The sequence below is a fragment of the Myotis lucifugus genome, unplaced genomic scaffold (genome assembly GCF_000147115.1).
Source record: "Myotis lucifugus unplaced genomic scaffold, Myoluc2.0 scaffold_170, whole genome shotgun sequence".
In the NCBI taxonomy this organism is placed as follows: domain Eukaryota; kingdom Metazoa; phylum Chordata; class Mammalia; order Chiroptera; family Vespertilionidae; genus Myotis; species Myotis lucifugus.
In genome coordinates, this window is record NW_005871218.1 from 624,397 (window position 1) to 636,888 (window position 12,492).

Consider the following 12,492-nt stretch of genomic DNA (forward strand, 5'->3'; position numbering starts at 1 on the left):
TTTGATTCATGGAAGAACTATGATTGATTAGTGATGTCTGCCATGGGGGCGGGGAAGGAAGCAGCAATGGTTTTTATGATTCAATGCATTGTGGTTTTCCTAATAATGTCCATGATGGAAAGTACTTGCATGAACTTGAAAATGAAGTACTAATAAAATTCTAACCACTCTTCATAAGTACTAATATACTCATGCTATTTAGAAAGGATAAAGGTAAACATCAGAAATAAATTTGAATTTTCACATTTTTAATAACCCTAAGCACTTTAATTTAAAGATGATTCAAAAGCTAAATTATATGAGATAGTAGTAAATTTCTAAAATAAAACTTATATTGAGATGAATGGTACTTCTGATAATGTATTTTGTCAGTAGGAGAACTGCTTGAGTTTACCATTTCTAATTTTGAGGAGAAAATTACTGTTTTAGTCAAAGCAGGCTTTTCAAACATTCTGTACATTCAGAATCTCTCTTAGAAAGGAACTAGGAGGATTCAGAGTGATTGATTTGGTTGAAAATGTCAAATCTGAAAATTTCCAAAGCATATATCATTTCCTAAGCATGAATAAATTTTGCTACTTCAAGGTAGAAGAGAAAACATGGCACTGGATTATTCCTCAGTGTGGAGCCCAGGCCACCCACAGGTGGATGTACCCAGAGACACTTCTCTGACCTGGTTATTTTCTATGATTGTTCTTAGCTGATTACAGGAAATAATTTATTCATTTCTGTCTTCTATTGCTTCTGCTTAGGGTGCTTCTCCATTTTTATATAGGTGTGGTGTTTCCTGTGTCCCCACCTGTTCCTGGCAGAAGTGGGGTTCTTGGGATGCCACAAGAATAAGAATTTCCTAAGCCCCCTCCCCCCCACACACACACAGGAGGATGAAGTATCGTGGAAAGTTTTATTGATGATGTAATAGTAAGGGTTCATCTCCCTCTGTCTTGCCATGGAAAAAAAAGTACCCTTTTGTCTTCAGCAGAGCTAGGATTATAACCACTCTCAAGAGATTCTGCTCTATATTAAAGTCTAGTCACGTCCAGTGTCTGGCCAGGTGAGCTTGTGTTCCCAGCAGCAGCCCATTGCATGTGGCATGTGCATAGCCAAGGACCATGCAGCTTCTAGGGCCACTTGGCAGCTAGTGTGGGTCAAGGAGCAAGGGAGAAACAGGAGCACAGGAGGAACAAGAGCGAGAGATCTTCTTTGTCTGGGAATCTTAACTGGGAGCTTAACCAATGAATCCTTCTGGATTTCCTGTTCTTTCAGTGGCTCCACGCCTTAGCCAATTATCTTTGTTCCCCAGGCTAGACCACATCACCCAACTTTACTGTACCTGTCCCCCTTGCTGGGCCCCTTCCCCCAGTGATCTGCAGGGAATGGATCTGTGCTTCTCTGTGGGGAGTGTGAAACTGCAGCTTCCTGGTGAAGCTGCCCAGAGGACTGTGCTTATAATGTCTGGCCTCCCCTTTGCTCTCTTCCTATTTTAATATTAACTAGCTAGTTACAATGGTAACAGGAGCACTGACATAGTAGAATCACTTTTTAATATTTTTTATTTTTAGTCATGTTTATTTAATTGTCTGATTTATGATTCCTTCTATCTTACCATAGGTAGAAGATAATTTTATTTTATTTTATTTTTTAGATACATTTTTTAAAATTATTATTTCAGGGAGGAAGGGAGAGGGAGAGAGAGATGGAAACATCAATAAGAGAGAATCATTGACTGGCTGCCTCCTGTATGCCCCCTACTGGGGATTGAGCCCACAATCCAGGCACGTGCCCTTAACTGGAATCAAACCCAGGACCTTTCAGTCCACAGGCCGACACTCTATCCACTGAGCCAAACCGGCTAGGGCAATATTTTAATGTTTAATATTTGTTCTAAAGTGTACCAATCTTCCTCTCTGTTGTCATCTCAATACGTTTTTGTTTTGACAAGTATAAAATATTTGATTTTCTGTCTGAATTGTTTCTGTTGTTTTATTTGTTCTCAGTTTGAAATTTAACATATTATTTAAACAAATTTAAAGTGGAGATTTTTTCATATTTTTCTTTGGTAAAAAAAACATTTAAACAAAACAGAACTAGTTCCATGTTACTCTGTCTCTCTCAGTACTCTCTCCTATGTGTCAATGAAGTCCACAATAGGACAATGGGTGCACATGGAGTAAATAGTTAAACAGGTCATTAGGTTCCTGCTCATTTGACATTCCCCAAAGAGACTAGTTGGGTGGGACTCCATTCTTAATATTTGCATGTAAATTAATCATAGTAGTCCAACCAGTTGAGTGAACAATTTTCTAGAGAGACACCATACATACAGTAAGAAGAGGTACATTGCTGCAACCTGAATGTGTGGAAAGAAATGGCTTGACATTTTATCATATCACTGTATATTGATTTGTGTCTAAGAAAAATTCAATGCGCTTTCTTGCAGCTGTGATTTTCAGCTTGCTCGAAGGTAAATAGGAAAGACATTTAGAAAGGACCTGGTTCCTTTGAAAGCAATAAATACATTTTTATTTTCACCTGTCATACCTTCAGAAAATTGAGACTTTTGTAATTACTGATTTTTAATGAATAACCTCAAAGTGCATAAGCCAAAATCAACTAATATAATAACATAATATAATAATTCCTGTATTGAGGAATATTTTTGTGAAAAATAACAACCCAATTACTAGTATATTAAAATGCTTTAATGTGTTGACATGTGCTATTTGTAGAAGATGAGTGGAAAAATTCTTTAATTGAAACTGCCATTGTTGATGCAAGTTATTGCTATTTTCCAATAATTAAATATCTTTCACAGAATTTTTATTTTTGTAGCTGCCATACCTTTCTGGTATGTACACAACAAAACAACTCATAGACTGGTCTACATCTTCTCAGACCAGTATGATTTCCCCTCAAACTCTCTCAAATAAGAAAAATATGTTCTTTAATGTAACCAATTGAGTAATAGCCCTGTTTTAAGATGCTCTCAGTGAATCACAAATAATTAGAAGGTAGCTTAAAAATTTGAAATGGAAACTATGAATTATCTCATTTTTCAATGTGAGTATTAGTATTATGTGATCAGTTATTTAATCAAGTCTTTAAATTCCTAAATCAACAAATATGCATATCATAATGGCATCAGCAAACTCAAAAGTGGTATTAATAAAGCACTGATTTAATCATTTTTTATTGGAAGAAAATTATAATAAAAATATTCTGACAGAAGTTTGTTTAACAAATTAGGTTTTCTTGGCAAATCCATTTGAAAGTACAGCTTTACTTTTCAGAGATATTTTATAAGGTGTAATCATTTTAATTTAAGACAGATAAGTCAACAGTGTATGCAGGGTACCTGGGTGAGAATGGGTACACAATGGACCCATCACTAAGAAAATTTCACTGTACTAGAAAATGAAACATAGATAAGTTTATGGGTCCTGGGGGGTTGTTAAGAGAGACAGAAACTTGGATTCAAATTAGAATTGAGCATCAGAAAAATAAAATTCAGCAGGCAGATAACATTTGAAATGAGTTTTAATGTATGTTATAAAGTTCTTACAAATGAATATGAATTAATTGCTAAGGAAATACTCTCTATGCCAGAAATATTTCTTCTAACACACTTACCAATCCCTTGGTGGTATTCATATGTTCTTCTAAAAACAGAATTCTTTCCTGAAGTGAGACTTCTCTGGAAGCCCTTTTCAAATACTGGCTGAAGTGCATTAGCTCCAATTGACAACCGTGGGCATTTCAAGATCTGGATCCTCCTTCTTCATACTTTCACTGCTTGACACCACTAAGTCCGTATCAACACTTCTTGTAGATATGCTGGAGATTGAAACAGCACATTTTGTGTTGTAATATCATTTTTCCAGTGAAAAGCATAACAACTATTTTTATAATGGAAATTACAGAAAGTAGGGATGAAATATATCATCTTGGCTCATAGGAATATGTGTTTGAGAAAACCTTCAGTGCAGTGCTTTTCAAGGAGGAAGAAAGGGCAACTATATCAGAAGATGCCCATTAGGATCTCCAGAAAGTCATGTCATTTTTATGTTAATAACAGGGGACTTTTAAAAATGAGAAATATTGATGTAGAGTATAACTGTCTGGGATGGGGGGGGGGGGCTAGGACAGAAATAGTAGTAGTTTGGGACCATATTCTAAAGTCCTTGAATGCCAGATGGATGCAGGCGGGAGTATAAGTTTTGTCCTTCACAACTCAAGGGGCTATTATTCACACATAGATACATGCACAACCTGAACATGATGGACTTTGCACTCAATTTGGATAACAGTACAGGGTCTTTGGATTGTTTTTAAGCCTGAGAATGGTATGGCTGTAGTTGAACCTTAAGGGAATTAATCTTGCAGTGTTTTATAAAATGATTCAAATTCCAGAAATACGAATCTAGAATACAATAAACTTGGTGGTCTGTAACTTCGTGCGAAGGGAGATGACCAAGCAAACATGACCCTCAAACATCTTCTCAAGTGACCACAAGAGTCACTGTACCTGACAGAAGTAGAAAGGGCGGGTTTGTGGTTATTGGGACAGGGGAAGAGAATGAATTGATTCTCCTTGACCATTTCACATCCTAGGAATGATTTTGTCATACCAAATGGATTTGCTATCATTCTTCCAACAAGGGCTTTATTTTCCTTTGTGTGTTTTTTTTCCCTTCTCTTTCAGGCTGAAATCATTGATGTGAGTTATGGAAATGCAGATGATTTAAAAAGGATAAAAAATATGAGAAATATAACAAACCAGATTGCACTCCTGAAATTAGGAAAATTGCCACTACTTTATAAGGTTGGTCCAATGGTTATTTTTTGGTGGTGGGATGAATATTTTTTTTTGGCTTTATTGCAGTTATATGCCTCTGTGAGTGTGAAGTGAGTGTGCTGCGCATGTGTGTGTGTGTGTGTGTGTGTGTGTAAGAGAGGCAGAGAGTGTCACAGCAAGATGGCTTTTCCAAAACAGAACATTTTAAATTAACATTTTTAAGAAAAAGAGGTGGTTATCCTTATTACTTAATACAGAAGATATGGTAAGCCAAGCATTAGTGAGTTTGTGAGACCTTGATAAAATTGGCATAAATTTCATAATGATACCTATCTGGAATACTAAAAATGAGAATAATGGTGTCCTCCTCTTATGACATATGTGAAACTTTTAATCTATTGACAAAACTGACTAATTACTATATTCTTTATGTTAGACTAGTATCTGGCTGATTTATACTCCTTAGTGATTGGTTTTGTCAACTGTATAACTTCACACTTACTGACTGTGTTAGGAATTTAATTGAACGGTAATATGCTTAGGAGAAGCAGATTCTTGATTTACTTATTTAAATAGAAGTTTATTAACACTTATCCACTAGATACATTTACATAATTAAAGCAGTTTGATCTAAGTATCACATAATGAGCCACCATCACAGACAGCCACTATTGCTCATTTGTACTTAATTTTCTTTTACTATTAAAAATAATGGTCAGTATAGTTATATCACTGAAACTCTCTGGTTCTGAAGATCTATTGGATTTATCCTCATCCAACCCTAGATGAGCTGTGTTAATTGCCAGGTCTGAAAAAGTTTCAGAAATCTGTTGGCATACTCTGTAAGGAGGCAAGAGAACATCCTGTGCCTGTTTTTTATTATCTTCCAAGGATGCCCTTACACCTAAATCAGTGTGCGATAATATATAACTCTCCAGAATTTTAAGATGGTCATGAAAATATAGTATACAGTGCTATAAATTTTTACAGGATAATTTGTCAACATGTATTAAATGCTTTAAAATAATCACATTTTGATCCAGTAATTCCAGTTCAATCAATATATTCTAAAGGGGAATAAAACAGAGTTGATAAACACAATGATGACCAGTGATGTGACAGAATATCCAATTAAGTATTGAAATTTATGTTACATTTGTACAGCTGAATACTGTATAATAATTACAATGCAAAGAAGAATAATGATGTGGAAATTCTCATAAGTCAAACAAATAAGTTATAAAGAGGACATTTATAATAATAATAATGATTATGTTATTATTGTTAGTGTAATATTGTTAGTAATATAAGCTGCATATTATTCTAAGGACCTTTTATGTGTTATCACACTAATCTTCACAGTAACTCTATTTTTGAGGTAGAATGGTAACTAAGGCAGAAAAAGAATAAGTGACTAACTCAAAGGTGAACAGCTAATTACATGAATCAATAAAGATTTACATCCAGTCAGTGTCATCTCATATCCTGAATCTTTAATGTGTATGTATACATGTGTGTATGGTGTAGCTAGAGTAGACATGTAAGTAGATATATGATGATAGATAGATAGATAGATAGATAGATAGATAGATAGATAGATGATAGAGAGATGATAGATAGATGATAGATAATAAAAGAAAGGAAGAAAGAAAAAAAGAAAGAAAGAAAGAAAGAAAGAAAGAAAGAAAGAAAGAAAGAAAGAAAGAAAGAAAGAGAGAAAGAAGATGAAGATGCTAAATTGGAGTTTTTAACTGAGATTTTAATATATAAAAGAATAGATCTTTCAAAATGAGCTACCCAACACCAATATTTCAAACAAAACAGTTGAAAACATGTTAGGCAATTATTAAACCCCTTACTTTTATATGGGGTAGGAAAGGTTTGAAGACTTGGGGGAAAGGATTTTTTTAATAGTAATTTTGTTGAAATATAAGTTCCACTGCAAACCTAGTGACTTGGGGCTTCAGTGGAACCACGTGGAGGGTTTAATGAATATACTCTGCAGTATGAGAGGCATAGTAGACTGGTGTCTGACTCACCTGAGAATCCTAAAGGTAAGAGATACGTTTGCTTAGCATCTAACAAATGGTGCATGTATTGGGATTGGTCTGCGAGCCAGAGCTGAGAGCAGAACATGCATGTTTGTTTCTCATGGTAACATTGTTACTAATATGAGCTACATATTTTGCTAAGTACTTTTTATGTATCATCACATTAATCATTACAATAACAGTATTATTGATGTAGGGCTATGGTTATTTTTAATTTATAGATGAGTATCATTAGTCAGTGGTGAAGAAAATAAAACAGAGTTCACTCCTTCTCTAATAACAGACCTGATCTGGTGGAGGGGTAAGAAGATGAATTTCAAGAATAGAATTTTGATCATGGTATCACAACTAGGCATTCTAATTAGTTACTTAGGACAATTGGCTCAAATTAGACTTTTTATTACCAACTAGTGGCTCAGTGCACGAAAATTCATGCACTTGGCGGGGGGGTCCCTCAGCCCAGCCTGCATCCTCTCGCAGTCTGGACCCCTCAGGGGCAGTCTGGGAGCCTTGCTCATTACCACCCACCTGCTCGCTACTCCTTACTGCTCAGCTTGCTGCTCCTTAGTGCTGCCTCGGAGGCAGAAGAGGCTCCTGCCACCACCACTGCACTCGCCATGCTTCTGGCTTCTAGTTGAGCGTCACTCCCCCTGTGGAAATGCACTGACCACCAGGAGAAAGCTCCAGCATTGAGCGTCTGCCTCCTGGTGGTCAGTGCACATCATAGCAACCAGTCATTCTGCCGTTTGGTCAATTTGCATATTACCCTTTTATTATATCAAGTAATCAGATGTTTTCCTCTAAGTGTTTAGGAAAGAATGTTCCTCTCTAGACATGGATTAAAAGGACTTAAAAGGATGTGGGAAACAAAGTAACACTGTCCTGAGTACATTCCATGAAGTTTGTTTAACCTACCAGAATAATGGCTAATATGGTGTCAATGGGCAGGGGCCAATTATATAAATTGGGTCCATGAAAATATGAATAATTTCTACTGCTTTATATTTTCCTGAAATTTTAAATGGTCTATAATAGTTGTGCATATACTATTTTGTAAAAAAAAATCTTTAAAAATTAAAGTAAACATAAGGCATTTAAAATTTTGTTCTAACAACACTTATGGGCTAAATAGTCAAAATTCTTCCCAGTAGCTAATGGGTTAAGAAAAAAACAAATTTCTTTTTATTTGTATTTGACTGCTCCAGAGAATATTTTGTGAAAACCATGGCCATATCTATAAGGTAGTGAATTAGTGGTTTATCTAGACTAGGACACAGTTATTAAGAACCTGGTGTATTTTCCCCGATTATCTTCGTTACAGGCCTATAAATAGATTTAACAAAGAGTTCTGTGCAGAATCCCCCCTCCAGACAGAGAGCCTTGTTACAAACTTGGCATTATTTTCTAGGCAGAGGAATCAAGGCATCCTTTCTTTAGCCTTCCATTCTGTTTTCTGTGGCTTCTCCCAGAGATTTGGAAGAATCACTGATATCGTAGCTATTAATACATATTCACAAAGTAAAGAGAAATAAAGCATGGGTTAGATGAGTTTCTACAGCATGATTACAGCCAAGCTGACTTCACCTGTTCATCAAATATATTCTGGGGCTGAAATTTGAAAGTGAGGGAGTTCAGTAATACAGTTAGTTGAAAAGGCAGAGGACGGATTGACTTCTATATGAATCACAACTATGAATCATGATTCTAAATGAGCATCTGTACTGGGAACATGCAGCAAAATGAGTAAAGAGAACAGTTAATGTTATGTTAGCTGTACAGTAGTTTCTAAGTCATAGTTCAAAATTGGATTTGGTAGGGAATCTCTGAATCCGAGGCAAGAAGGGCAAAGGGGGAGCACAGTGGGATATTAATGTCTCTCTGAAATAAGTAGAAAAATAGTCTACACCCAGGATGGAGGGAATCTCATTAGATCCCTTGTAACTACTGTGTACACGTTAACTTAAGTCTCCAGGAAGGAGGTTCATGAGAAAGTTTCCACGTTGTATAGCAGGGACTGTGAAAGGCACATGGCTTTTAGATACATGCTGCAAAGAAGAACCAACCAAGTCTCCAGACTAGCTTGGACTAGTCCCCTTAAGCTTAAACCTTAGAGGGAAGGCTTTATTTTAACTTTGTATTTATAGCAGTTTATTTTATGGGACGGTGCTTTAATTCTGTAAGCTTTAAGACAGAATATTCTCTTACATGTCATAATGGATTCAGGTAGGTTTCTCTCAGTGACAGTCTGAGACACAGTAAAACAGATTCTATAATCCTCATACATTCCCAAATTGCTGAATAGCACTCTAGTATGGAATTTATTTCATAAAATGCAATAAAAGCATTTGGCTCTCTTCTTAAAGCCATTTTCACGTACAAAAAAAATCAATAATAACAAAAAATCACTGTGTACTCCATGACAGCTAGACATCAAGTAAATCCCAGTGAAATGTGAAGACTAGGCCATTGTCTGTGTCCACACTGCTTATCAGTCCCCTATCTCGTAGGAGTGGAATTTGTATGTATTGAAGTTACAGTGAATACATGTCTATGCCTTTGGGCATGGTGAAATTACACACAAAAATCCACAGATGCTATTGCCATTTTTATAAATGAAATAACATAAACATCTTCCTAGTACTCACTGTTATATAGTAAGACATCAGTAAATATTAGCAGATTTTTGTATTTTCCTTAGATATATTTTATCCTTATAATTACAACTTTAATGATCCAGGAACCCAAATATAGTTTTCTACTAATGAAACAGTTTTGCATACATTCCTTAGATATTATTTATATTAAATATCTATTGCATATTATATGGGCAGTGTATAACTTACCTAACCACCACTTAAATCCATAGCATGCTTATCTAGGTAGGCATTTTGAAAGAGCTTGGAGGAAAATGAGAGGTAGGAAACAACTGTTAGGCTTTTATACTTCTGAATAGATTGTTTCTTACAAATTAGGAGTAAATGGTACTACTTAAAGAAAATAAATACCACACACTTTGAGTATACCTACATAATAATATAAATTAATAACATTTACTGACCATTTGAATGTTATGAAGTCATAACAAGTGACCTCATCTATTAGAAAGGTTGATTTTTACATATACATAGTCAGCATAAGTAATCCCCATGTATTCCTGCAATTTTGGCCCCAAAAATGCTGCCAAGCGCTTTGTTTCTCCTAACTAAAGTTTATAGTATAAGTTAAGAAAGACAAAAAAGAAAGAGAAGATAGAGCATGAGAGAAAAGGAGGAATAGAGGGAAGTAAAGGAGTACTTCAGTCAAGGATTTGGATTATTTCAGGTGTGATATGGTGTTGAAATTTTAGTTTAAAATTTTCTTACATTTGAATTTAGAATATGCTATCTTAAAGCTAACTGTGAAATTTTGCATGATTCCTTTCACATCTGCACTAATATTAAGTAGAGTGATGAATGTTAAAAAATAAAATAAAGAAGTCTTGGCTCTATATTAACACATTTTAAAAAGAATTCACTTGATGTCTAATTATTAATCACTAGCTATATGGCTCTAAGTTCTCTTTCTACTTTTCCATTCAGTGTCTTATGATAAAAATAGATTAATTATTATTATCTTGTTCAGGAGCACATTGACAAGGAGTCCTAAGCAGCAGCTTGTACTTTAGCAATCTGTTGTGGCTATAAAATATGTGGAGACAAGTTAAATTACTTCTGGAAAGAAACATCACTAAAAATTAATACTTGAAGAAAAATACCTCTCCCTACAATTTACGTAATTAAAATTGCAGCTACACGATATATAGTATCTGGTTTAAAACTCAATAGATTTTTAAAATTTTTATAACAAATTAATCTTTAATAAGCTATAAAATCTTATTATAGCTAAATAAGCTTAAAATAGTCTCACTTGAATTTTGACAATAATATACACTCATCAAAGTATTATCTATTTTATAAAAAGCCTGTGGTCATCACACCATCATGCCATAACGACTGGTCAGTGAGTGGGCGGGGACTTGACTAGAGGATTTGACCAGAGGTGCAGGTGGGTTTTTGGGTCCTGCCTCCTGCGGTGGCAGAGGTGTCTGTGGGATTCTTTCTGGATCTCGCCTCCCGTGGTGGTGGTGGGGGCAGCCGTGGGACTCTTTCTGGGTCCCACCTCCTGTGGGGGCGGCAGCGGCGGCCGCAGAATTCTTTCTGGGTCCCGCCGAGCCACGGGACTCTGGGTCCTGGGTCTCATGTGATTTTTGTGTGCTGGGCCCCTAGTTATACTAATAATTATTAACATACAAGTTAATCTATTCTTATAAATAGTCATTAAATTTCTTTTTAACTGACAATATATATTTACTCTTTTATGCAAAGGAAATTAAATTTTATAGCCTGTTATATAGTTCCAAATAAAGGTTTCATATTTTTAGTAATATGTCACTTGAAAAAAAAAAAAGGCTTTCTATTACAGGTAAAAAAAAGTTACTTTTATTTATTAGATTTACATTTCCAAATTTTATTAAATCTTTACCTTAATTTTGTATATTTTCTCTTGCATTGCATTTCAGATTACACCTAAAAATTTCATTTAAATATAGCATATTTCTTTAAAAATGAATATATAATTTGAACATTACAGTCATCTAATCTCTAAATTTTAAAACTCTTACAACAAGAATAACTGCAATAATTATTGGAATAATTCTATATTTTAAATCAATTTTCTATTGGAAAATTTAGAAAGATTAAAGAGTATAATTCCAGAAATATACACAGTATAATAGAAGACTTAAATTTTAACTATTATTCACAATCAAGGAAAAACTACAGCAGATTATTGAAAGAAAATCATGTTTATTCTTTAATTTTCAGTTATAATTTTCTTTTTATGTTAATCTAAATATATTGGGATGTTAAAATTGCTGGCCCTACCTATTAGTAAAGAACATGATTGTTTTTCATAAGTACTTTAATTACCTATGAAAACTTCTTTTGTAATTCTCATACAAAGACAATTTCAAGCAATCTCAGGATAAATGTTATCCTATCTAATAAAGACGGATTATGCAAATTGACCATCACTTCACAACAAAGATGGTGGCGCCCACAGCCAATAAGGAGAGAATATGCAAATACGCGACAAAGATGGTGGAAGCCAGCCCAGAATGAAGGCGGGAGGTGGATCCCAGCCCCGAAGCGAAGGCAGGAGGTGGCGCCAGGCCCCGGAGCGAAGGAGGGAGGCAGTGGCCAGAGCGAAGGCCTGGGTCCTGGGTGCTGGAGGGAAACTGGTGCCAGCATCCAGGGGAAGGAAGGCCTATTCTTGCATGAATCTTCAAGCATCAGGCCTCTAGTCTATATATATAAAAGGCTAATATGCAAAGTGTCCCCTCAGGAGTTCGAACAGGAGACTGGGAATTTGATTGCTTGCTATGACATGCGCTGACCACCAGGGGGTGGCATGAAATGAAGGACAGCACCAGCCAGCAGCCAGCAGCCAGGGAAGAAAGGCCCTGGCTGGCACCTGGCAGCTGGGGAGCAGCTGGGGAAGGAAGGGCCCAGCTGGCAGCCAGAAGGCCCAATAGCCCTAGGGACCCTACCTGTGCACGAATTTTGTGCACCAGGCCTCTAGTCATATATAAAATGAGTTATTGAATAA

At 35.7% G+C, this 12,492-nt stretch overlaps 1 protein-coding gene across 1 annotated transcript in view; it reads left to right on the forward strand.

Annotated features, from left to right (window-relative positions):
* The window catches only part of NAALADL2 (N-acetylated alpha-linked acidic dipeptidase like 2), a 1,041,900-nt gene that overhangs the window by 571,288 nt on the left and 458,120 nt on the right, over positions 1 to 12,492 (forward strand). The window contains 1 exon segment of the mRNA XM_023760057.1: positions 4,703 to 4,822. Coding sequence (XP_023615825.1) covers positions 4,703 to 4,822 — 120 coding nt within the window.